This window comes from Vigna unguiculata, chromosome 9 (genome assembly GCF_037176805.1).
Source record: "Vigna unguiculata cultivar grain cowpea cultivar isolate G323 ecotype 2 chromosome 9, ASM3717680v1, whole genome shotgun sequence".
In the NCBI taxonomy this organism is placed as follows: Eukaryota; Viridiplantae; Streptophyta; class Magnoliopsida; order Fabales; family Fabaceae; genus Vigna; species Vigna unguiculata.
In genome coordinates this window covers 811,398-839,102 of record NC_140800.1, presented here as the reverse complement: position 1 = coordinate 839,102, position 27,705 = coordinate 811,398, and the positions used below count along the sequence as shown (strand labels likewise).

Here is a 27,705-nt window from a genome sequence, read left to right as displayed (position 1 = left end):
GAAATCTACAGGTAAAAAACATAGAATCGGAATCAATTTCGAGGTAAATACTCTCTTTTTTAATGTTTGTGCTCATCGACTCTTACACCTAATAACATATTATAACATTTTGACTTCATTTAGAAGGTGCTGTTTCTTCTCCATAAAATGGGACGATCATAACACTTTTTTTTATAGTTTTTTTTATTTTAGCTTTTTTCCCTCTAAATAGTAATTCTGATATCAGGTTAAGAGATAAACTTCAAATGTAATTCAATTTTACAAAATCGACATGTAAGGTAAATTTTGTATTCACTTATATACTTTCATTTATATACTTTAAACTTTAAGTTCATCTTATCTCCGATTAATATGGAATATCCAATAAGGTAAACTCTTATACTAGCCAAAGAGAATAACGTGATGTAAACGTGTACTAATGTGGCACCATCTTTGATGCTATAACAATCCACTGATCCAGAAGATTCGATCCCTATCGAAGGAAAATTACATGATTACGTTTCAATGGACCTATATATATATATATATATATACCCTTCAAGTTTTATAATCCAAAAATATAGAGCACTTAGTTCTTATTTCTTCTTCATTTCCTTGAGAAATGGCACCACAAGCTGATTTTGCAAAGATTGGGTATGAGATAGAAAAGTTCTTTGGTGGGTTAAAGAGTTTCGGCAATGGCAATAACCCTCCAGCCACTCAGAATCTCTGCCGATACAAATTTTATCCATCATATGGAGCCACCAAGGTCGTTCACTTGCATGTCGAAGATGTCAAATGCAACGAAGCTGCTTCAAGATTCGCACCAGAAAAGCTGCAGATGAAAGGTTTGGTGGGGCAGTGATTATCAATATTACAGTTCTACTCACACATATTTAGCAGTTTTCTTTTTTTCTTTTCTATCGTTCGAAAGTTCCAGATCGATCAGAGATAATCTCATTTTACAAATCAATTTTGTAGGATCGAGTTAGACTTAAAATCTACTTCTTAACATATATATTATACACTTTAGAATTCTGCATGCTCTTGAATCATTTGGCATACGTTTTCTGGTACTGTAAGATATACACTTATGTATGCCTCAGCTCGAAGATAAATATGAATGTCTTCTGCAGCTTCAAGAGTTATTAGACTCTTCCTATGGCCTAAGTTTTTCTTCATGTATATTCCTGTAGTTTTGTTCTTCAAATCTTATGTATTACCTCTTACAATAATGTGTGCAAGAAGGGAAAATCAATCATATTAAAACAGGATAAATAGTATTAGCTTTTTTCCCTTTTTAATACAATAAAAAAAAAATACTAACTTTTGTTTAATCCTTTTTCACTTTTGCTATGTAAATTTAAAATTTATAGTAATTTCCTTAAAATTAATAGCATATTAAAAAAAAATCTTTAACAAACAAAAGGTGATGATTATTAAAAATAAAATAGATATTCAATTATGCTAACTATTAAAATTTAAATAAAATTAATAATCTTTTGTGTTATATAAAAAACTAGTTATATCTATCCTTGTATTATTTTAACCACTAAAATAAGGTTAGCAATAGGTTGTTATAATTGTTAATAGTATATAGACATTCTAATAAGTTTGCATATAGACATGGATTTTGAAAAAAAAAAAAACTGAAGAAATTCTCATTGATTAAATAGTAAATTTTATTATTTACAGTTGAAATTGAAATTGTTTTATAGTCATATATCATTATTTCTTGTTTTAAAATACACAATAATTTCACATTCTTTAGGACTCAAAACTCAAGATTTTTTGATACAGAATTAAAATACCACAAGAATATAATAAAAGGAAGCATGTTGGGAAAAATAAATTGAAAAAACTTAAAAGGAGACATTAGTGGAGTTGTTTGGTCGAAGAAAATACTCTGTAATTTTGTTATTGCAAAAAGGTGTCAAGTATTTATTTATTTAAAAACATTTTAGAAAATAGTAAATACACGTATTTATTGTCTTTTATTTATAATTTATAATTTTATTATTTTCTATATAATTCGAAACATAGAAAGGAAACTGAAAAAAAAAATCATATTAAACTTTTTTTTCGTAGGATTCCCTTTCTTCCAAATTCCTAAACTTAATAATTAAAATGATAAAAATTACTATTTTATATGATATATATTTGTATAATGAAATAGTTTTTAACGTATAAATTATATTATAAAATAAATATATTTAGAATTAGGATAAATATTTTACACTGTAATTTTTAAACTACAAATAATTCTTAAAATTTTAATTTAAAAATGAAAATGTAAACGATAAATTGAAATGGAATAACAGATGGAGCGAAATTCCTAAAATATTCTCGTCAAAAATAGTTCCTGGAATTATTCTTGTCAACGAATAACTTAAAAAACACTCTCAATTAATATTTTTATTCATAATTTTTATATACGAAAGATTCCCATTCATCCTTTTGCTTTTGTTCGCCTTAAATATATTTTAATTATTTCTCCAATACACTTAAAATATACATGCACGCATATCTGTTTTTTTTTATGATAATAAATAATTATTATTTTTATTACTGTAATTATCAAATTAAATATAATTTCTTTTGTAAGTAAATTTTTTATTTTATACCTAATTTTTAATTAAAATAATAATTAAATTTTAAAAAAATGAGAAATTAAAAAAACAGTTAAATTTAAATAAATGGTCACAATAAATATAGACATGAGAAAGATGATTTTCATTTATATATAGGTGTAGATATAGAAGAGTTAGTTTTAATTTCTTGTTCCTATAAAAAAAGTCTTTGATTTTTATCTTGTAAAATTTGCAATTATTATTCTTATTAGCTTTATTAAATATGAAAAAATTGTTTTAAAATTTGTAATTTTATTTTATTTTCGTCTGTCAAAATTTTCAATAAAATTTTATCCCTAAAATTAATTTGCAAATAAATAAAAAAAAACGTTTATTTTTGTGAAACTTAACATTATGTCATGCCGATAAAACAAAAAACTGACTATGTCAATAAGGATTAGCATCCTTCCCTTAAAATTAATTTTGTATAGTACATAAATAAATTCGCAATATGAAAATAAAAAATAGTTATTTATATTTTAGAAAAATTAAAATAAAAAATATTAAAACAAACAAAATAGTTATTTATAGTTCTAGAGGGAAAATAATTACTTACTTTTTTATTTATTTTTTTTACAACCAAGTGAAAAATTCTGATTGAAGATATATATTGAAGGAAAAATTATTAAAAACCTTAAGGTTGGAATTGAAATTGGATTGGGATTGAAATCACATATCATATCACATCGCCATGTTGATGAGGAATATATAGTTGAAAAGTAAAAGGAAGGAGAAATTCCACAATGAAAAGTGAACTGAATCTTATATTCTTTTATCGTTATCATCTATTCTCACTGTTTTTTACATTAGAAAAACAGAATGAACCAAATATTTACACAACAGTAACTTCTGCAAATGAACAAAAAGTCTATTTTTTCTTTTCGTTTTCTTTATTATTTTATTTTAGTATCGGAAAGTGATTGTTAGAGAAAATATACTGCTTTGCATGGGTAATAATCAGATCCAGAATTTAGGAGGTTAACTAAATTTAACCACACAAAACCTAACATTCTCCGCTAACAAATACAAACCATTTGTTTCAACCAAAACCTTCGTATATGAAGAAACTCAGCGAAACAAAAAGGGATCATTTTTATCATTTTGTTCACAACATTTTTCTCCTAGCTATAGCCTCCCTCCCCGGAGGCCTTTATCATAAAAAGAACAAAAAAAAAACAAAAAAATAAATTGAAAAACTCAGAATTATATTTAGAGAGAACTTAGGCACAATAATGGCAATGACAGAGAGACTAGGTGTTCTTATTATGTACTTTGCACTGGTTTCTCATGTGGGTGCTGTGAGAAAAGTAATGCCAGTTGCAGTTCCTGATATCTTCAAGAACAAAAACGTAGCTCATGATAAACTTCTTCCGGGGGAAAGGATATATAATGTGAGAAGCTTTGGGGCCATACCTGATGGAAAGTCTGACTGCACTGAGGTATATATCTTTTGTTCAATGAAGCCCAGACAATGAAGCCCAGACACGCCTTGTGAATGACGTGTTTCGTGTCTACGAGACACCGATACTCGTACAACACTCGTATTATACGTATCAGTCAAGTGTCTAATTTGAAAAATATCTTTTTATTTTTAACATAATTTTGATAGGATTTCAACCCAATATTAATAACCACAAATTCAATGATTTTCTAAAAATATTTATAAATTTGTAAATTTATTACATAAGTTTTTATTATGATTATAAAAATAGGAAAAAAATATTATATGATCACTACTTTTCACTTTTTTAAATTTTAGATTAATAATTTAAATTCATTTTTGTATTAGTTGACAATTTGTTAATTAAAAATTTAAATTTAAATTTATTTTTGTATTAGTTGACAATTTGTTAATTAAAAATTTAAAATTAATATGTATATACATATCTATCCTATATTTTTCAATTTAATCGTATTTGTGTCCGTGTCCGTATCTTAGCTTCATAATACATTTTGATTACATCACATGATGTTGATTACATGTACAGGCTTTCATGAATGCATGGCGAGCAACTTGCGACTCCACAGAGCAAGCGAGGCTTCTGGTTCCAGAAGGAAGATTTTTGCTATCTTCCATGTTTTTCGCAGGTCCATGTTCTACTCCAGAGCCCGTAACAATCCAAGTTGTAGGCACTATTGTGGCTCCAACAGATCTCAGTGAATACGTGGATAGCGAATGGCTTCTGTTTGAGGACATGGACGGCATAAAACTCCTCGGTGGTGGTACCTTTGATGGTGTCGGTATGGAATCATGGCTAACGGCTTCTAACTGTGTAGACATACCCTTCGGAACCTGCATCAGAAACCCTGCTGTAAGACAATATCTCCTACATTCTAAACCCTAAATCAAACTTTTTTTTTTAAATGCTATTTCTTATATATAATATTAGTTGAAATTCACTTTTTATATCTGGAAATGCAGAGTATATATTTCCACAGAATTAAGAATGGAATTATACAGAATATTAAATCCATAAACCCCAAAGGGTTTCACATATTTGTGACTAATTGTGCTAACATCAGACTCCGACGACTTAAGCTCACTGCACCAAATGAAAGCCCCAACACCGATGGAATTCATATCAGCCACTCCATCGGTGTTAGAGTAGCCAAAAACACCATTGAAACCGGAGATGATTGTATTTCCATAATACACGGATCCCACCAAGTTTCCGTCTACAATGTCAATTGTGGTCCTGGACATGGTATAAGGTAAGTTGTAACATTTCATGTAGACGGTGGTTTTAAGATTTAAATTTGTAGTTAAAGTTTTGTTTTTGTTTCTGGGTCTTGAATGTGCATGACAACAGTATTGGTAGTCTTGGAAAGTACGAGGAAGAGCTAGAAGTGAAAGGAATTCGTGTGAGGAACGTGTCGATGGTTGGCACACAAAACGGGTTGAGAATCAAGACATGGCCAGATCTGTTTCCTGGGCATGCATCAGATATCATCTTCAGCGACATCACCATGCAAAACGTTAGAAACCCTATCGTCATTGACCAAGAATATCAATGCTCTTCAAACTGCGAGGTTAATTTATCTGTTTATATTATTCTCTCTTTTTAATCCACCAAAATGTGTGTTTTGTTTATGAAGATCGATTTATTTGCATGCAGGCTTCACTCGTACAGATAAAAAATGTTATTTTTTCAAATATAAAGGGAACCACTGCTACGCCAATTGCAGTGGATTTAAGGTGCAGCAACAAGTTCCCTTGTGAAACTATTCAACTTGAGAACATAGACCTGTCGCTGTCGCTTAAATCGAAACCTAGCGGTTCTAGATGTGCCAACATTAAACCAATTTACAAGGGTATGCAAAACCCACAAGGTTGTCTATAACTGCATGCATTTTGCAGCTCTCACAATAAAGAGGGAAGAAAAAGTAATGTTTTTTACAGTTATTAGACCAAATTGGAGAACATTTGCCACATGTGAAGCAGTGGGGAAAAGGGAAAAGCTTTTCAAGGATGATTTTGAATGGCAGTTAAGTTTTCTCTGTATATAGAAAAGCCAGAAATTGTATATTAAGTGTCAGAAGGTGAACGCTTCATGATATCATGTTTACTGCTTTTAACAATTGTAATTATGAAGTAATTTTGTACTTCAACTAGCTCGTGCTGTAAAATATGAAGCTATAGAAAATAATTTCATCAAACTTCATTGGAACCTATTCCTTTCTTTCAAACAAGTTGTTATATCATAGAGTTAATTAAGATTTTATGCCTACTGTTCTGTGTTTTCTTTCTTGGTGTTAAACCTTTTCTGGGGCCAATGTGTGTGAAGACAATTAAATAAAATTTATTGTTTATGCCTTTGGATTTATTTGTTACAAGTTCACCTTCAAGAATCTTAAATTAGAATTCAATAATGTTAGTTACTTGATGTCTTAAATCTTAATTAATGTATGGTTGAACTTCGTAAATCTTATAAATATTTTGTACATTGTATATTTGGTCAACAAATCCTTTTAATTATAAATGCCAAGAAAAACAAACAACAACTTCAAGATAAGACGCTGAAGAACTTGAAACTCTCAGTAATCAAACAATCAATCACTTAATTTAACCATAATATATATATAATGATGATGATATTCAAGCACAAATTTACAAATTAATTGTATCACTGTCTTACCCTTCTACGCATTCACTCTCTCAAATAAATATTTGTTGTTGTCATTATTCAAAAATTATTTTCATTATACTTTATTTTTTATTACAATGAAAATATATATTTTGTATCATTGTTTCAATTTTTCTCAATTTACATTCAATTTACATAAATAATTATTTGAGTGGGAAAAAATAAATTTAAAGCCAAAATTATACTCTAACTTCTCATTGTAAAGTTATGTTTATAAATAGAACTTATTCACACTCGTTCTTTTTCTTTAAATATTTATCTATTTTTGTAAATTTTAAATAGAATTACACTACTTTTATAAATTTGTCATCATCCACAAGTTTGTGACCGTTGATTTCGTGGTATTCATGCACCTGATGCAACTAGCCCAAACATGGATGGAATTACTATTATTCAATGTTTTCCATTAGAATTTCATCCGAGTAATTCACATGATAATCGTTTACGATAACAAAAGCGTGTAATTGATGTAAAACATTATTTTTTATCAAATAACATGTCTAAAAATAAGAAAGAATAACACCTAAATATGATAAATTAACTTCTAAATAATAGTGTCAGTCAAAATACAATATTATTAAAATCAATTAAATTGAATCTAAAACAACTCAAAAAAATTTAAAATGTAAAATGCATAAAATCATTTTTTTTTTAATTTAGTTTTTGTATCATATAAAATGTGTGTTGCTTAAGTGGATGATAACTATAAGATTAAATTCAGCTTAAGCAACTTTAACTTAATGCTATCTATTTTAATAAACAAAAGTATTTAAGCTAGTGAATACAATTTATTTAATATTAGACATTAATAAAGTTATTTTATATGACTTTAATTTTATATTAATTAATTTTAATTGCTTTTAATAAATAAAAATGTTTGTACTATTATCAACACACTAACTAAATAAATATTAAAAATAATTAAACATAGATATTAAAAATAAATAAAGGGGTTAGATATATTTTTTTCAAAAATTAATAGTAAAAATTGTTGAAAAAATATTAATAGTTTTATTTTTAGTATTTATATTTATTTAAAATAGTGTTGATAGATATTAATTTTATTATTTATTTAAATTTACATTGATAAGCAAATAATAATATAATATATTTTTATATTAATTTAAGTTAGCATACATTTTGCTCGTATAAATGTGTGTATCTCCGTAGAACAAATAAAAACTATAGATTATTTTTTTAAAAAAAAAACTCACATTTAAAGACGGAAAATTAAAAAAAAAATTCTTTCTATTTTTATGGCTAAAATTCTCTATACTCATCTTTTTCATGTTCAGCTCTTTCATCAATTTTCACTACTTTCATCCACTGGAACTTTTTTTCTGAATTTATGTTTTATTTTTGTTGAAAAAGAAGATATTGTACGACAGTGTTTTAAGAACTTCAATTTATTTAAATTAAATTAATATAAAAAATAAATTGCATTTAAAATTAGCTTAGTCAAAGTTAAATTAAATATATTTTGAAATAAAAAATCAAGTATCGTCCACTTAAGTTATATTCAATTATTTTAGTTAAAAATTAATAATGAAGTAGTATTACGTAATCAACATTTTTTATTTAGAATCGGTGTTCAAAGATCGATATCAAAAATTAGTGTTACTATTTTAAAATTTGGTATATGTGCGTTGCAAATTTAACATTATTAAATAATGGAAAATATTAACCGGTATCCTAAAAACATGGGTTAAAGAATAATAAATTTGGATTGATTTTGTCATTTTTATATTAAAAGGTAAAATAATTAATTATATTAATTAAAATGATATAAACATATGTAACTGATTTTATAAAAATAAAAATATCTTTTAAAATTTTTAGACCATAAAAATGAGTATTTTGAAAACTTAATTAAATCTTAAATTAATAATTTTATTTTTGTAAACTTTTTAGATGTTTAATATTATTTTTTTTTTAATTTAACCTTTTATGTTTATTTATATTTTAATTTTAAATAATATTAAAATATAACTATTGTATTATTTAATTATTTTTTAATTTTATTGATAAACATTAAATAAAATATTATAACAATTATATACATGTTAATTATATTATATTAATTGTGATAAGATTAAAATTCATTTAATATTATATAGTATCTAGCATAAATAAGGAGACAGGAGCGTGACGAAGCAAATCTAAGACGTCGACGGCGCGTGGGGATGCTGCAGTAGGTGTGACTTTCTGCATGATGCTCTATGCAATTTTGGTGAAATAAAAAGTGACGATGTATGATGGAGATTATGGTCTTGGTGCGAGAAGGATGAAGGTGAAGGAGAAAGATGGTGGAGATGGTTCTGTGTGCTCCATATATAGTGAGGATGGTGGTGAAGAAGTGTGTTCATTTCTTAATACAGGAGTGAGTGTTAGGTGGTGGCAAACTAGGGTTTATGAAAATTCACCGTTGTAGTTAGTATCCTGGTTACATCCACATTTATCCACATAATATTATTCAGTTGACCGGTGAAAAGGACTCCTGCTGATGTGGTCGTTGGAAGAGTGAAACTGTTGCTGGAAGAAAATATTTTGGAAAAACAGAGAGTTTAAGGTTGCAAAAACAGAGAGAAAATATCCCAAATGAACTATTTTTTCTGATGTTTTCTTTATTATTTTTTCTGAGTATTGGAAAGTGGTTGCTAGAGAAAATATAGGCTGCTTTGGAGGGGTAATTAATCAGAGCCAGAATTTAGGAGACAAAATTAATGAACGCAGAGAATCACGAATTTTATCTTAACAACTTAACCACAAAAGCTAACATTCTCCGCTCACATAGATGTTAAAAAATACAAACCAGTAATAACCATTTGCTTCAACCAAAATCTTCGTATATGAAGAAACTCAGCGAAACAAAAAGGGATCATTTTTATCATTTTTTTCACAAAATTTTTCTCCTAGCTAGCCTCCCTCCCCGGAGGCATTTACCTTAAACAGAAAAAAAAAATCAAAAAAAAAGAAAATTGAAAAACCCAGAATTATATGTAGAGAGAACTTAGGCACAACAATGGCGATGACAGAGAGAGTAGGTGTTCTAATTATGTACTTTGCACTGGTTTATCATGTGGGTGCTGCGCAAAAAGTAATGCCAGTTGCAGGTCCTGATATCTTCAAGAATAAAAACACAGCTCTGGATAAACTTCTTCCAGGGGAAAAGATAAACAATGTCATAAGCTTCGGGGCCAAACCTGATGGCAAGTTTGACTGCACTCAGGTACATATGTCTTTTGTTCAATCATGGTTACATTTTGATTACATCACATGATGTTGATCACATGTGCAGGCTTTCATGGATGCATGGCAAGCAACTTGCCACTCCAAAGTGCAAGCGAGGTTTCTGGTTCCAGAAGGAACATTTTTGGTTTCTTCCATGTTTTTCGCAGGTCCATGTTCCACTCCAGAGCCCGTAACAATCCAGGTTGTAGGCACTATTGCGGCTACAACAGATCTCAGTGAATACGAGAATAACGAATGGCTTCTGTTTGAGGACATGGACGGTATAAAACTCATTGGTGGTGGTACCTTTGACGGTGTCGGAAAGAAATCATGGAAAACGGCTTCCAACTGTAAAGAAAAACCCGACGTAGCATGTGTCAGAAACCCTTCTGTAAGACAATATCTCCTAAACATGAACCCTAAATCAAACTCTTTTCTTCAAATTCTTATATATTTTTGTTGAAATTCACTTTCTGGAAATGTATGTGCAGAGTATATATTTCCACAGAATTAAGAATGGAATTATACAGAACATTAAATCCACAAACCCCAAAGGGTTTCACATATTTGTGACTAATTGTGCTAACATCAGACTCCGACGACTTAAACTCACTGCACCAGATGAAAGCCCCAACACCGATGGAATTCATATCAGCCACTCCATCGGTGTTAAAGTAGCCAGAAATACCATTGAAACTGGAGATGATTGTATTTCCATGATACACGGATCCCACCAAGTTTCCATCAACGATGTCAATTGTGGTCCTGGACATGGTATAAGGTAAGTTGTAACATTTCATGTAGATGGTGGTTTTAAGATTTAAATTTGCAGTTAAAGTTTTGTTTTTGTTTCTTGGTCTTGAATGTGCATGACAACAGTATAGGTAGTCTGGGAAAGTACGAGGAAGAGTTAGAAGTGAAAGAAATTCGTGTGAAGAACGTGTCGATGGTTGGTACACAGAATGGGTTGAGAATCAAGACATGGCCCGATCTGTATCCTGGTCATGCATCAGATATCAGCTTCAGCGACATCACCATGCAAAACGTTAAGAACCCTATCGTCATTGACCAAGAATATCAATGCTCTTCACAATGCAAGGTTAATTTATCTGTTTCTTTTTAATCCAGAAAAAAAAAAAGTGTTTTATTTATGAAGATCGATTTATTTGCATGCAGGCTTCGCTTGTAAAGATCAAAGATGTTGTTTTTTCAAATATAAAGGGAACCACTACAACGCCAATTGCAGTGGATTTAAGGTGCAGCAACAAGTTCCCTTGTGAAAGTATTAAACTTGAGAACATAGACTTGTCGCTTAAAACCAAACCTAGTGGATCTAGATGTGCCAACATTAAACCAATTTACAAGGGCTTGCAAAACCCACCAGGTTGTCTATAAAGCATGCATTTTTCAGCTCTCACAATAAAAAAGTAATGTTTTTGACAGTTATTAGACCAAAATGGAGAACATGTGGCACATGTAAAGGACAGGGGAAAATGTTTTGAAGGATGGTTTTGAATACCAGTTAAGTTTTAGTTTTCTCTGTATATAGAAAAGCCAGAAATTGTATATAAAGTACGATAATTAAGTACTTACGAACTCTCTTACATGTAAAAGAAATTAAAGAAACTTGATTCACTTATATATAGATGTTGTTTTATTCATGCAATCAGCGGTACAATTTATAATCTCACATATTCTTTATCTGCAAATCAGAAAAGGAATTGTTAAAGACAGTTAGTATATTCACTATTCATAACAATTAGGAATATTATGTTTTCACAAAAAAAAAAAAAATTGGCAAAGTTGACAAAGTTTCAATAAATAGAATTAAAATAAATTTTTTTTTATTTTTTAACCAAAATAAAATAATAAAGTTGTATTTTTTTTACCTAAATTGGTAGTTTATCAAAATTTCTTAAAAAAAAGTTTGTTAAAGTATATTTTTCTAATAATTAATACTCGTAACTAAATAAAAGATAATGATATTTTAACTCATTTTCTTTGACTCGCTTTTAATTCACCGTTTCAATCACTTTTATATCATCAAATTACACCTCTATAAAAATCAAAATAGAAAATTGAAGGGTGATTAGAATGGTGGTTAAAAGTGGGTCAACAAAAGTGGATAAAAATATCATTATTCCTAAATAAATTGACATATAATCACCTTTATGCAAACCGTAAAGTCCACTTTTGTTTTAAAATCTTTTGGGCCTGGTTTAGTTAAAGGGCCCAAGGCCAGCCCACATGTTTTTATGGTGGTGTTGTAGTGTATATAATTAGAGAAGGATTCAAACAAGGTTGCATCCTGAAACTCTAAAGAATCGGTCAAATTACATATAGCAAAACTGATTAGTGGTGAGAGTAGTAAGAGGTCTTAGTCTTTGGCAGGATAATGACCCTAGATGATCATGGACTAACCTTGTGTGTGGTAGGGTGATACCCATTAACAATGACTCTGCAGAGTAGTAAAGGTCACCACAAGTGCAAGCATCTAGTGAATTTGATATCATTATATGTATTTGGATACTTGAGTTAGAGGGGTCTTTTGTTACTATCACATGCTTTGGGTGCTTACTGATTTGCTTGTTTATAGTTTGTTTAATAAATGGCTTGCTTAATAATATGTTAAAAATAAAAATTTTCTTCTAGCTTACCATTTCTCTTTGTCTTGTGTTTTGTTTGGTTTTTCTTTTTACGATAATCACCAAATTTTGGTGTGAGCAGATGTGAAAGTTTCTAGTGATCGTGTAAATGATGGAGATGGAACTGTTTAGTCTGGATTTTATTTTATTTTTGTAGTTCTTCAAGAGCATCTTTTGAAGACTGTTTTATTTTAATTTCCCTGCTATGTGAGCATTTCTTTTGGACAACTCTTCCTCTTCTTGTATTCTATTCATGATATTATATTATGTCCTTGGATTTTCCTTCTAGATTATTAAGAATAATTATAATGGTTAATTTTTATATACTTTTGATTAATATTTTATTTTATATTATAATTACACGACATTTTATTTATTAAAATTATTCATACAATCTAACATAACAGATAAGATCGTCAAAATATAGTCAAATATACATGTCACCAACATTAATAATTATCGTAAACAAATTTACATGGTACATATAAAAATTATTAAAAAGTTAGAAATAACAAAAAGTTATTTAACTTTATTGAAAATCATCACTCAACTTTTTACTAAATGCGTGCATTTAACGGGTATAACAACAGTGTAAGAAACGAAAATTTAACATTTTAAAATTCAAAAAGCAAACAAATGTTTTCATAAAACTAAAATTTGATATTTTTTACACAGCCTAAAAAATAAAATAAATTCAAATTTATTTCATAAAATGTGTGTTTTATTTGGGAGAAAACCAGCTGAGCTGAAAGATTTCAGTAAGCAGTTTTGACTACTTGGGCCCACCTGCTTCTGAATAGGGTCCACCATTTTCAATCATTCTGATCGCGCTACAGACATCACATACCATACCAATCAACAAAAATTCATCCTAGATAAAGTCAAATACAAATACAATAAAAAAAAACTAAATGATTCAAATTTCATATATGCATTATTTTTAATTGTTTTAGACTTTAATTTTTAATTCCTGCTTGCAAGGCTATTATTACTAAAAATAATTTTGTAATCAGATTCCGTAAAAAGTAGTTTATAAAGAATAAACAAAAATTTTAAGATTTTTAATATATATGTTATTGATAAAGACTAATTTCATTTCCCCCATACTTGACTACAAATTAATCGTTATATTTAAATATTAAAAATCTTATATGATGGTTTTTCGTTGTGACTAATGAGTGAGGTTGGAATGAGGACATGATATATACAATCCCAAAGCTGTCTCAGTACAGTCTGAGAGATCCTACTAAGTAGGACCACTATTTCTATTTCATTTTCATTTTCCTTTTCCTTTTCATTTTCATTTTCTAACCTTAATAAGAAAAAGGTGATATATGCTAAGTACATGGCGGTTGAAAAAAAAAATATATATATATATATATATATATATGTTTTTTTTATCATTTTCTGAAGCATTTTCGTTAATTTATATGCATCTGTTCTTCATATAATTATCTTGGTGTTCATATAAATCGATTAGGATGTGTTTGATGCATGCAGTTTGATAAGTCTCATCTAAAAGTCCTTCGCTTTGTTTGCGTATGCATGCCATCAAAGACTCTGCAACTTGTTTCTGTTCTTCTGCATTTTTCTTTGCTTCTTTTTTTTCTTTTTTCTTTTCTCTTCTTTTTCTTACAATTTTACAACCTGTATATCTTATCTCTATATGCTTACGTTATTTTTCATGTTTGCGATGTATGTTATATTTCTTTTTTTGTTTTTTTTTCTTATCTACTCTCACGTGCACTCATTTCCCTTTCAAGTGATACTGCGATGAAAGTAACAGTGAAAGTTAAATAGTAGTTTTATTTAACCTAGAAAAAAGTTTTCACAGCGGTTGGTAAGTGATTGGTTGAAGCAGTAACGTTGCGTCGATGGTCTCACGCGTTATTATTGCTCACTTCGAGGGTGACACATGAAACCAACGTAACTCCAAAAACGCACCGGTCCCACCAAACCAAAACCCCGTTTCATCTCTCTCTGCCGTTAAAATCATGACGACGTCGGGCGTTAAATACCAAAACAAACAAGGCGCAGCACCGTCTCCACCCAAACCAACCACGCTCCGCCACGTCACCACCCCTCCCTGTCCACCGTCTGATCACCACACACCTTTCTGTGATTCAGGTCTCAGGTGGGACCCACAGGGTACGCCAGAATCAACTCAACCCAAGCTCTCTCTCTATATAAATTCACACATCAACCACTTTCTTCTCTCTCACTTCCTCATTTCATGTCCGTCACGAGACTCACAGTGCCAATAGTTCTTACTGTAATCCGAAGAAGAAGAAGAAGAAGATGTGTGGAGGTGCCATTATTTCAGACTTCATTGGTGTCAAGCGTGACCGCAAAGTCGCCGCGGAGCAACTCTGGTCCGAGCTAGACCCTTTCTCCGACCTCCTCGGCTTCGACACCACGGCCCCCGCCGCCGCCGCTACTTCCAAACGCCAACCACCCTTCCCCGTAGTTTCAGACAAAAAGGGTTAGTTCTTACCTAATCTAAATCAAGTTCAATTTTTTACACCTACCTACCTACCACTACCCGTTTATCTTTTTATTCTTGTTCTAGGTTGTTCCATGTGCCTATTCTATTTCCCCCATGTTCCAACTTTCCTGTCTGAATTTTTGTCACCCAGTCAAAATTATATTGTTCGCTACTGTTTTCAGTGGACATAATTCAAAATAAATTTTAAGGTTTTCACTTTTTCTCTTAAAAATGATATATAATTTTTCTTTTCTTTTCTGTATATCAACCACAAACGTATGAGCTTTTTATAGTTTCTAATGTAAAGATTCTGCCTTGAGTTACTAATTTTGTTTATATCTCTGGATAATACAGCATGCAGTCGAAAAATAAGATATCTTTGTGTATTGTGTCTATTTTTTTTTATTCCGCAAAAAAAAAAAAATCTGGCTTGAGGTTGAGTTGCTACTGATGATTTTATTTTCTGAACGCACGATGAAAAGTAAGTTGAAGTTAATCCATTGGGTGGCCTAAAAAGAGTTTTTTTTTTCGTTCTTTTGGTTTGGTTTGTGGTGGTAGATAAAGAAGTGGTGTGTGTTGAAGAAGTTAGAGAGAAAAATGGAGTAAAGTTGAAGCTTTTCACCGATTTACATTAAAAAAAAAAGAAGACGCAAGCGTTTCTTTTGTTCACGTTTTTCCTTGCAGTTGAATGGTAATGGTAAAGAGAGAGAAAGAAAGCAAAGTTTATTATTACAACTTTATGAGTTTTTTAAACTTTATCTCAGAAGACACAACGTGTCCCAAAAACAAAAACAGCCATTAACGGAAGAAGTTTTTCTGAGGTGTGACAAGGATTAACGCATTGTTTGTCTTTACGTGGCAGTGGAATCATGTGCAAAGAAGAAGAAGAGCGTGGGTGCAGGGAAGAAGAGTGAGCGTGCTCGCAAGAACGTGTACAGAGGAATCAGGCAAAGGCCATGGGGAAAATGGGCTGCAGAAATAAGGGACCCACACAAGGGTGTCCGCGTCTGGCTCGGCACCTTCCCCACCGCCGAGGAAGCCGCCAGAGCCTACGACGCCGCCGCCATACGCATCCGTGGTGACAAGGCCAAACTCAACTTCCCCGACGACACTCCGCCACCCTCCAAGAAACGCTGCCTCAGCCCCGACCTCCCCCAACAGAGCAGCTCCTCTTCCACCGCACCACCGCCTTCCGCCGTCTCCTACGGCGGAGACAGCAGCGGAGGAGAGGAACTCGACCTCAAGCAACTTGAACTCTTTCTTGGCTTAGAGAATGAGCAGCCTCTGCCCAACAATGGTGTCGTGTGGGACAACGGTTACATTATGGATGACTTGTGGATGCTCGACGACGTCGTTGTGGCCAACCGTAACGTAGTTTATTAGAGGAGAATAAATAATAACATGTTTAGATAAATGTTTTCCTTAAAAACTTGTAGTAGAAGAAATAATAAAAATAAAATAAAAATTGAGTTTTTTCTCACAAATTAAAATCGGCTTATGTAAGTTTTATTCTCTATCTTTTTAAAATTAAAATACATAAGTTGGTTTTAACGTGTGATTAAATCTCGATTTAAATTTTTATTGTTTTCTTCTCTTTCGGGTTTTTATAGGAAATATTATCGAACATGTGGGGTGTTTTCTATAATAATTTGTATAAAACTATGTTTGTGTGTTTTGTTCTAGTTTATGTTGTTTTGTCCCTTCTTCGCTAGCTTTGGACGGTCGAATGTTTGAAAAATTAGGTTCACCGTATTAGCGGGAAGATTATCGTGTATTATGATTCTAAATAAAGGTAAGTTAGGGCGTATTAGTGTTTATGTCGTGCATGTTTATATGTATTGTTGGTGTTGTAAATAATATTAATGGCATTATTATATGGTGCCACTTTGTCGTTTTCTGTAAACCTAGATTATGATTCTGGTGCATGAATCTGATGTCTACTTTGTGGACCATGTTCGATTGTCTTAACATCTATGTTTAGTTAATTATTTAAATAATAAACCTACTTGTTAATAATATTTGATTAAACTGTTATGCCCACTACGTTATTAGTACTCTTTCTATGTTTCTTTTTTGTTTTTTTATCTTTTAAGGTTGTTTATGTAAGAATTAAAAGATACAATAGATTGTTCCATTCTAATAAATTATTTACGTTATGTCTAGTTACTAATAATCTTGGAAATGGATAAGTTTGATTATGTACGTTGATTAATAAATTAGCCACACCATAATGAGGTTATACAATTTTGTTGAGATGCTTGAATTCGGGAACAATAAGTTTTTTTTTTTTTTTTCAGGAACAAAATTTAATAAACTTTTAAAAAATATATATTTTATTTAAGAGAAAATATATTTACATAAAATAAAAATAAGTAAAATAGACTTGCAATAAATACGCGTCTTGTTTGGAGTGCCACTTTTACTTTTTCAATCATAATGTACTGAAATATTTTATTCTAAGATTCAAATGTTCATCCAGCACGACCAGAGTTTGATTTTTGTGGATGAAACTAATAATTAAGAAAGGAAATTGCATTTGAAAACTATTTCCATCCGGACCCAAATTTGTTTACAGTTATTATTAGAAATAATAATTATTTTTCTGAGATATTTTCTGTTTTAGAATATTTTAAATTCTGTCGTAATTTTATTTTTAAAAGATATTTCAAAGAGTGAAAGAGGATAAAAATATTTAAACTTTATTTAATATTGATTCCTAAGTAATATAGAATTTATTGAGTATACCAGAACGACGAGAATAATTATTGTCTTCGGAAATTTTGTGACATGTGATTCCTTTTTGGAATATGCAGTATCACTATGGTAAATGTTATTTTTCTCTCTCCCATTCAGAATTACCTTATACTTATGAAATCACTTAAAATTATTTCAATTTGCTTAAGTTTTGTCCCCTTCTACATGGATCATATATTAATATACAACTTGAAATAAAAAATTAAGATTTTGGTTAAACATGATTGCAATATTGATATTCCTCTGATCAAAACAACAAACATCAACTTGTTATTAATATATAATCCTATTATCTATCTTCTGACTTTGGAAATTTAACTTACATATATTGACTCTGTTCCTTTCAAATGCTTATTTATTTTACTTGTTGAAAGTTGATGGATTCAAAATAATTTGCTGTAATTTACACATTTGAAAGTATTAAACTTAAAAAAAAAAAAAAAAACTACAAATGTAATTTCCCTCACTTTAGCCACGTGTCCTTTGAATATATATATATATATATATATATATATATATATATATATATATATATATATATATATATATATATATATATGTATTGAAATACATGTTTGTGTATATGTATCGCATTTATTATCACTTTCATATCTACATTTAAATAGAATTTTTTTAATCAAATGTGTTGCGTGTAAATAATAAACACAAATATTATAATTTTCTCTTCTCTTAATTATCCTACATTTTATTTTATCTTCAATTATATTTTGTTATATTTTTTTATACCAGTTTGTATTATTGATTACTAGGTAGACTTAGTGATGTCGTGTATACGTGTCATATTTAGTTCATATGATTTTAGCTATTATACAAAAATAAAATAATTAAATATATTATTTACTATATGTTGTATTAAAATTATGTCATAATAAATAAATAAATATAATCAAACGTTTTGAATGCTTACTGATCAATATTATATATAAAATATGGGGAGATATTTTTTTTATTTATTAAAAGTCTCTTTTTAATTTTATATTGTGCTTTTGAAATATCATTAAGATAAAATGCTAAAACAATTTATATGCATTAAAATTGGATAATTTTTATTGTATATTTATTTAAATGTCATATTTATTGATAACCGATTAAATGTTCATTTCATAAAAAAATTATATATATGTTGTGTGATGAATTAGTGAACTGCCAACTACTCTTATGTCATCCATGAATTATGATAAATACGTAAGGAATGCAATATTTTATTTTATTTTATTTTAATTTTGTCACTTCTCAATTTGTGAATATAATGTTATTAATTTACGTAATCCACTTAATATTTGGTTGTATTTTAAGTATAAACATTTTCAGAAAAATAACAAAACTTCTTTGCTGACCAAATCGAAGGTTGTTTTAATAACGTAGGAATATTTAAGAATACGAACCTTCCAGTGAAATGAAATGTTACACAAAGGAACCAAAGAAATATATATATATATATATATATATATATATATATATATATATATATATCTTCCTTTTTTATTCGACTGTAGACACTGACGTGACTCGTTTTTGTAATAATACACGTTGAAGAAAAAAAATAATTTCGTGTTTGTAGAATATGGAAGATTTTAATATTGTGACTAAATCTCAAATCTCGTATTGAATAGTAATTTCATGACTAACTCGAAAATTAAAAGACATGTGAAATACCTAATACTGCACTTAGTTAGAAAGCTAAAGAAATTTAATTGCAAACAAAATCTTATTATTTAACTAATAACAATAAGAAAAATAAAACCTTCAAAAAACATGAGTTTAACTAAAGAAAAATGTCTGCCAAAGAAAAGGAAAGAATTTCAATTTGACATACAATAAAAGTAATAACATATCGTTGGCATTTTCAAGTTATCAGTTTGCAAGCACAGTACTTTGTCCCTTTTCACTAATTTAATTTGCAATCTATTCTTTGAAAGCTTAATTACCTTGTGATATTAATTTTTATATTTTAAAATTTGGTTAAATATGTTTTTAGTGTTCAAACTTTGATACAAAATTAGAATTCATTCTTATATCAAACTTTGATAACTTTTGTCTGTAAATTTAAAAATAGATATATTATTTTTAACCCAACTCAGTTAAATATTTTTGACATGTCAAACAATATACCAGTGATAACGTTGTTTTCTACCTTTTATTGATGTTAAGTTTTGTGAATAAAATCAACTCCTACATAATTTTTATCTTGTTTAATCCTCTAGTTTATGTTGTTTTTACATTGTTTTGTATTTTAGTTGTTTCATGCTTTTTTACTTCTAATCTCTATTATGAGTGTGTGAAATAAAACAATAGGAAGCAATTCTGGTGGAAGAAAACAAGCTAAAGCTCAAGGAAGCATGATTGGACATGAAAGATTGACTTTTACACAAATAATCATGTCAAGGGGCACCGAGATCAAGTCCAGCACTGCAAACATGGAGAAATGACTCGCCTATATGTATATACTGTCTTGGACAACCCTTAGAAGGCCAAAAAACGATCATTAGGCGCTAGGGTCACTCGATGGGCGAGCTGGTGGCTCGCTGGGCGAAAATGGCAGATCAGAACTGCAGTGTTCGAGTAGCTGGGCGAAAATGTGGCTCGCCCAGCGAGGCACATGTCTGAAAACGTCAATTTTAGACCTCGCTGGGCGAGAATGAAGCCGCTGGGCGAGAATATCGATCCTAATTCGCAAATATGGTTATTTAATCATGTTTCTACGAGAGTATTATGGGATTCCTCATTTTTCACGAATAGAAACACCTTGGGTGCTTGGGAGAGACTCTTGGAGGCTATTAGGGGTGTTGGGAAACTCTCCCTTCTCCTTCCTGGGTTTCCTTCTTCATCCATGGAGGTTTCACCCCTTTTGGGTTGGAGAGGATGATGGGCTACGAAATTGAAGGCGGAGATGCGAATGGGAGGCGCAATTGAACCATGAGCAGTATTCAAGAACCTTGGGAGAGAGATTGTTTCTACTTTATGGTTCCAATTTCTTCCCTATTCTTCAATTTTGTAAAACCCTAGATTCTCCACCATGGAGAGCAATTTCTATTTGTTGAGATTAGATGTAAAACATTGAATTCTTATGTAAAATTGTGTTGTATTTATATGCTTTTCCAATTCATATTAGTATTTGATTTCCTTGCTTAATGCTTGATGTGGATTGTTCCCATGCTTGATTTGTGATTCTTAAGGTGTTGGGAAACATCTTTAGAATCTAGATTTGAAATTAAATACCTAATGGATGCTTGTATCTAGGAATAGAACTTGGTTCATTAGTAATCTTAGATTCTTGAAACTAATGCATGATTTCACTTGTTGAGGATTCAAGGAATTGAAACTTGATGAGTAATCATAGGCTCAAAGGCTCTAGAAATAGGATTTGAGTATTCTTGTGAATTGATTTTAACATGAATATGGAATTGAGATTTAGAATGCATGAGAATGAAAGGGTTGAAGTCTAATCTTGACAAATTGTAAATACACTATGTTAATTTCTTATTGCACATCAACTGTTTCATAAAATACAAAAAAAGTTTCCATATTGTTTGTGTAAACTTTGTATCTAATTGAGTCGTGAATTGCGAGAATTGTCATGTGTTGCACAAGTCCCTTGGGAGAGAACGATAACATACTTATTACTTACTATGTGCGACCGGTGCACTTGCCGTGTTGGTTTTTCACTAACAACCAACTCAAATATAAGTTTGAAATGTGATTTAACACGTATAAAAAATTTAGCGTCCTTAAGTTAAAAGACTACATTCATTAATTTTTAAAGTTTGAAAATCAAAATATATCAAAGTTTAGGACATGGACAAATTCCAATTTCGCTTCCAAATTTAGGGAATACAAGCATATTTGGAATTATGATGTTGGTTTGGTGGTAAAAATGGAAGGGAGTGATGTAAACCTCATTGGCACAATGACTGACTTAGGATATTTAAGGTTAAAACCTTGTAGGAAATTAGAAAATTAGTAAGAAGGTGGATTGGAAATTGACTAAAACTTCAAGTTGGATAGTATTTTAGAAACGTCGATATTTCAAGTTATAGAACTCCTATTGAGGTGATTCCAAAATAAGATGATAGCTCATGTTTTGAACTTCAATTTAGGCTAAAAGAATCACTTAATTTGGGCGAGTAGAACAAAAGATATAACCATAAAATAAATATAAACATAAGTGGGTTTCTGAATTCGGTTGAAGAAGAAGAAGAGGTAAATATGAAAGGTGGAAGGAAAGAATCACTCTTTCCAAGGGAGTCAACACACAAAGGATGGGAAAGTCTTTTGATACAGCCAAAGGATTCTTGAATCACTCAATAACTTGGGAGAATCACTTCTACTAAGAAAAAGAGTTAAAATTTAATATTTCTGAATAAACTCAACTTGTGTCATTCATAAAAATGGTTCAACTTATATAGAAGCTTAGCCATCATAATTACAAAGATCCACTAGTTGAAATTATATCTCACATAAGCTAATAATGATCTCACTACTTAATGCTTGATTGTAAATGAAAAGAAAGCTTCACCAAAAGTTTAGGCACTTAAGCAAATAATGATCTCATTTAGGCACACACGATTTGTTTTCTTGAAAAGAAAGCTCGTGTATAAAGAAACCATTTTTTGAAAATTTTTCACCACTTTTAAAAATTTCACCAAAAGTTTCATCACTTTCATACAAGTTTTTTCAAACATTCAAGACCAATCAATTTGATAAAGAGCTTTCTTGTCTTCTTTACTCTAGCCCTTGTAACAGGTCCTCCAAGTCCTTCAAGTGGATCTTGCCCTTGACCATGATCATGTCCACATAAGAGAGGGTGTAAGAGGTTGTGGGTTCAACTCTCCATTAACAAAAAACTAATATATAAGAAATTATATGGTTGACTTGGTAGTAAAGATGGAAAATGAAAGATGTAGTGGGTTCCACTGCCTCATTAACACAAAAGTAACATATAAGAAGTTAAAAATGTTGATTTAGTAGTAAATATGAAAAGAAGAATGAAGGATGTTGTGGGTTCAACTCTCTTTACTAACACCAAAGTAACATAATATCAACAACTACCATTTGTCAATATAATAGAAAAAAATAAACATATCAATTAAAGAAAAATATATTAATATTTCCATTATAAAATTATGTAAAAATCTAGTATTTATCATTTTGTTTTAAAATAGTAGTTTAATTTTTGTTGGGTAAGGAGATTAAGAAGTAAGTAACATGTTAAATAATATAATACATATTTAACATGGTAAAAGATATTAAAGTTGTGTTCTCTTGAGAAGATAGATGTGTGTGGACTTGAGTGGATGAATATGTGTGTTCTTTTTAGTGGATTTATGAAGCAAAATGAGTAGATTTGGAGATGAATTTTATGAACGTTAGTAAGTGATTTGAGTGATGTGATAGATTAAAATAAAAAAGTTTTAATAGATAAAAATTGAAAATTACCTAATTACCATTATGATAAAAATAAAAATAAATAAATTTTAAATAAGATAAAAATGTTAAATTTTAATTATTATATATATTTATTACTATTAATTATATATTATTAAGAATAATATATATGGATATAAATATATCATTATTTCTTATTATTTTATTATTATTATTATTATTATTATTATTATTATTATTATTATTATTATTATATATATATATATATATATATATATATATATATATCACATATATAATTTAGAAGTGGGGTTATTCACGTAATTTTATTATTAATCTTTTTAAATCTTTGCTTAATTGAGTAAATAGAATATACGATGTATCTTCCAAATCTATCCGTGCTTTTCATTACAAATCATTTTTAAAGAACATGAATTTTTTCTCTATCCTTCTTCACAAGCCTGAATTTGATTATCTATTCAAACGGAACAAAACGTAAGGGAAATGAGTGTTTTTATATTAACAGTCTTAATAAACGCATGCAAAAACTAGCATAGTAAATAAACAAATTATCTAACTAATAGAAGAAACAGTTAATAATAATTAATACAATAAAAAAAGACAAACCATATTTCCTAAACTGTACAAGTCAATCAATCAAACATGGTTATCATGGATGAAATAAAACGCAAGAATTTTCTAATCAGTTATCTTAATAATTAATTTACTATTTTAAGGTATTGAAAAGACATAATTTATTTGTTAGTCTATATATAAAATCTTAAAGGAATTGGGAAATATGTAATAAAGGAGAGTAAATACGAATAGGTTTTTTGTGGGTTAGAAAAAAATGACGTCAGACATTTTTTAAATATATGTAATTCAAGTTTTTAATTTTTTTTTATAAATATTATATTGTAGTAATGAGTATCTAATTTGACTTTTATTCATAAATAATTGTTTGAAAAACATTTGTTAAAATTGATTAATTAATCAAAATCCTTAATTAAATGAATTTGATTGATTTTGCTTCTCGATCTGGTTCACTCTCAGAAACCCTTTGGACCATTACACAGTTGACAGTCAAAAGAACAGAAATTTCTTCTTTGACTGTGCATCACGTACGAATGTTTTTCGAAAGAAAGAGAAGAATAGTTGAAAGAGGAACATGCATACAACAATATAGTATGATAAAACTACGTAAGAGGAAACTTCGTCACGAAATGTAACTGGAACAACATCTAAACTTTTTTCAACATGCACATGTGCAACTGTTGTGGATAAGTGCATAAAATCTTCGAGTTGACGATGCATGACACATAAAGAATGATAGATTTATAAAGAGAGTTTTATCAAAGAGATAAAAGACCTAAGTTCAATCATATAAGATATATACCACTCATAACCTAAAACTTTAAAACAATAGATTTATGGATATTTATTTATATATAATGTTCTACTCTCTCATTTATATTCAATGTAGGAATTAGACTTACACTTATATTCTTAACGACCTCTTCTTCAAAGAAGAGTTCCTTCAATCATATTGCTACACTTCCCTCCAAAGATCGATAAATATATAATTCAATAATTTCTGAGTTAGAAAAAATAATAGGAAAATTAGAAGGTGCATGAACCAACAATTAATGCCCTAACTTTTGACCTCCCAACATCAGTGGGACCCAAATACATAGTATAATTAGATATTAAAGTGACACAAAACGTCTTAAGTTGTTCAAAGTGTCGTTTTCACATATGCAGTAGATTCCATTGTGTTGCGATGCTAAAAGCAAAATGAAAGAAATAAAAGACAAAAATTTGCACTGAATATGGCAGTGGCAACCGAAATTAATTATGCGTTTTCAAAAAGGATTTATGGAATTATCCGTTCTTTATGTATGTATGTTTGTTTAAGTATTAAGAACAAAATTTAGTTTTGGTAGTCAAGATATATAGAATATATGTTAAGATAGGATCAATTATTTTATTCTATTTTAATTAGTTTTTTATTGTACCCATAATATATGTAGTTTACTTTATCTTATTATCTTTCTTGTCATGTTGGGTCAGTATAATATTCCCTGTATTTTGAATTTAACATATATGTTTACTTTAATCATTTAATTCAATTGATTGATTTAACTTTCTCCTTCAACTATATAATGTCTTTACACTAAAATGTGTAAAATAAAGAACAATGCTTAAAAAGATAATAAATGAGTTAAAATGGTGATTATATTGTACTTTATTTTTTTCCAAGAAAATTAAAAAATATTTATAAATTGAAAAAAATAAGTCAGTACTGAAAATATTTCTAATTAGGGTTTTGAGAAAGTCCAGATTTTCTATTGGTTTTTTGATATTGTCCTCTACTGAATATTAAAAATACATTGTGTTGGTACTTTAATTATCTTTTTAATATATTTTAAAACATCAAAATTAGTATAATCAATGTATTACGGAAACATAGTGAGAAACATCACAATAAAACTCAACAAAGAATCCAAATTCGACAAACGGTTCAATTTTGTTTACTTTTTCACTTTAACCTACCATACTATATATTACTTTGAAAGAGGGTAACACCTAAAAGAATCTAGGTCAAATGTCTATTATGTAAAGGGTTGGTAGGAATCACGAAAACAAGATATAAGTAAATACAATTTTTATGTGGTCTTTTTTAAATGTGTTATTTTCAAACTGCGTTTTATATTTGGTCAGAATTTGTAGGGTTTGTGGAGTTGGATAATTTAATGATTCAATCACATCAATAGTTTAATAGATTGAGTTGAATTTGTTTCTGATTAAGTTAATTTCAATCCAATCTATAAAAGACTTTTAGAATAGGTATTATTCACTTGCTATTGGGCCATTGCATGTACTATTTCTCATGGGCTCCTTTATTGTTGGGCTTCTACTTTCTGCATCCCGAACAATTTCTTTGACGCACTCCTCAAACTTTTGAAATGACCATTTTTGCCTTCTGGAAAATAACTTCCAAATTATATATTTCTCGAGTTTTCCAAACCAGTTTTTTGGGATTTCCGAAACAACATTTTTGAAACAAAATTTTTATCATAGAATTTTCGGAACAAAATTTTCAGAGCATATTTTCGACATAGAGCTTTTAAAACATGAAATTTGTTTCTGAATAATTTTCTAAAATGAAATTTTTGAAAAAAAAAATCATAACTCATAAAGTTCTTTCCAAAAAAAATGAGTTTTATTATGCATTTCTCTCTTTTTCTTCCGTGTGTGCGCTAGCTAGCGGTGGTGAAAACAGTAACAATAGTGGTGTGGTGGGGTGAAATGATGAAGAGTGTTTGAGTCTTTTCCTAGTATTGTAGAGTGTACTTGGTAAATATGGGGGTGCATAAAGTAATAGTAGTCAGTGTTGTCTTGTAAATAGATATTAAGCCCAGCCCATCTTTAGCGAATAAGAACAGAAATCAATTTAATGGGAATTTTAACCTAGTACCACATTTAAAAGGGAGTGTCCTTAGCACAGTATCCAACGACATTTATCTATCTAAAATACTGTTTTGTACTACAAATATAATAAATAAGTATTAAATATGTTTTTAACTTTCAGCTAATTTTCATTTTAAAATTTTGGACCAATCTAATTCTTCATCTTTCAAAATATGTGGATTTAGTTATCTTAATCCATTTTTTTTGGGTTTATTTGATATTTCATATGCATTTCAGAATTATATTTAAGTTTTTTATATTGGTTGATACATTTTTACTTTAATGTTAAGTTAAATATTATTATGAAATGTACTTAAAATGTCAAATAAATTTAACAAAATTTGATTAAAATGACTAAATCCACATATTTCGAAAAATGGATAATTAAATTGGTCCAAAATGTTAAAATTGACTAATTCTAAAATTCACTAAAAGTTAAAAGACCAAAAACATATTTAACCCTATATATAATTTGTCTTTATATCCCCAATTTATGTAAGATCTCAAATAAATTTTTTATTTCGTCTTTTGAATAAATTTTATTATTTTATAGTTATTTAGTTATGACTTAATAGAGGTAATGGGATATTTTTCTTATACATAAATGTATATGCATGAACCAAGTTTATTTTGAAGTTGTGGACACAATTTCCATAAGTTTTTCCTCCTTTTAAAAAAATAGTATTGCCCACAAGGCCTTTTTAAATGAATATAAATATTTATAACGAATTGTTGATAAGTTTCTTTCTTCTCTGAAATCTGGAACCATGTGCATCAATTTATTATATGGTTTTTCGTGTCGAGATGATTTATGCAGAATTGGAATCTGCATTTGCAAAATGAGGCAAATTACTTGTCTTCGAAGACTTGTTTCTTCATATAAAAAACTATACACAACCTTTTGCGTATCATCAAAAGTTTTTATTCTAATTTTGCACCTTTATTTTCATAAAATCAAT

At 29.3% G+C, this 27,705-nt stretch overlaps 3 protein-coding genes across 3 annotated transcripts; all 3 read left to right on the top strand.

The window, feature by feature from the left end:
* The first annotated feature begins 3,710 nt into the window (after window positions 1–3,710).
* LOC114164693 (exopolygalacturonase-like) lies at window positions 3,711–6,279 on the top strand. The gene is made up of 5 exons (XM_028049439.2): window positions 3,711–4,048; window positions 4,598–4,921; window positions 5,032–5,321; window positions 5,420–5,639; window positions 5,726–6,279. Exons 1-5 carry the CDS (start codon window positions 3,842–3,844, stop codon window positions 5,948–5,950), a joined length of 1,266 nt encoding a protein of 421 aa, XP_027905240.1. The 5' UTR covers window positions 3,711–3,841; the 3' UTR covers window positions 5,951–6,279.
* Window positions 6,280–9,631: 3,352 nt separating this feature from the next.
* LOC114164830 (exopolygalacturonase-like) lies at window positions 9,632–11,651 on the top strand. Its single transcript, XM_028049603.2, has 5 exons — window positions 9,632–9,983; window positions 10,053–10,376; window positions 10,477–10,766; window positions 10,865–11,084; window positions 11,162–11,651. The coding sequence occupies exons 1-5, from the start codon at window positions 9,777–9,779 to the stop codon at window positions 11,378–11,380; spliced, it is 1,260 nt and encodes a 419-aa protein (XP_027905404.2). The 5' UTR covers window positions 9,632–9,776; the 3' UTR covers window positions 11,381–11,651.
* A 3,175-nt stretch (window positions 11,652–14,826) lies between these two features.
* LOC114164216 (ethylene-responsive transcription factor RAP2-3-like) lies at window positions 14,827–17,018 on the top strand. The gene is made up of 2 exons (XM_028048795.2): window positions 14,827–15,112; window positions 15,978–17,018. The coding sequence occupies exons 1-2, from the start codon at window positions 14,929–14,931 to the stop codon at window positions 16,496–16,498; spliced, it is 705 nt and encodes a 234-aa protein (XP_027904596.2). The 5' UTR covers window positions 14,827–14,928; the 3' UTR covers window positions 16,499–17,018.
* The last annotated feature ends 10,687 nt before the right edge of the window (window positions 17,019–27,705 follow it).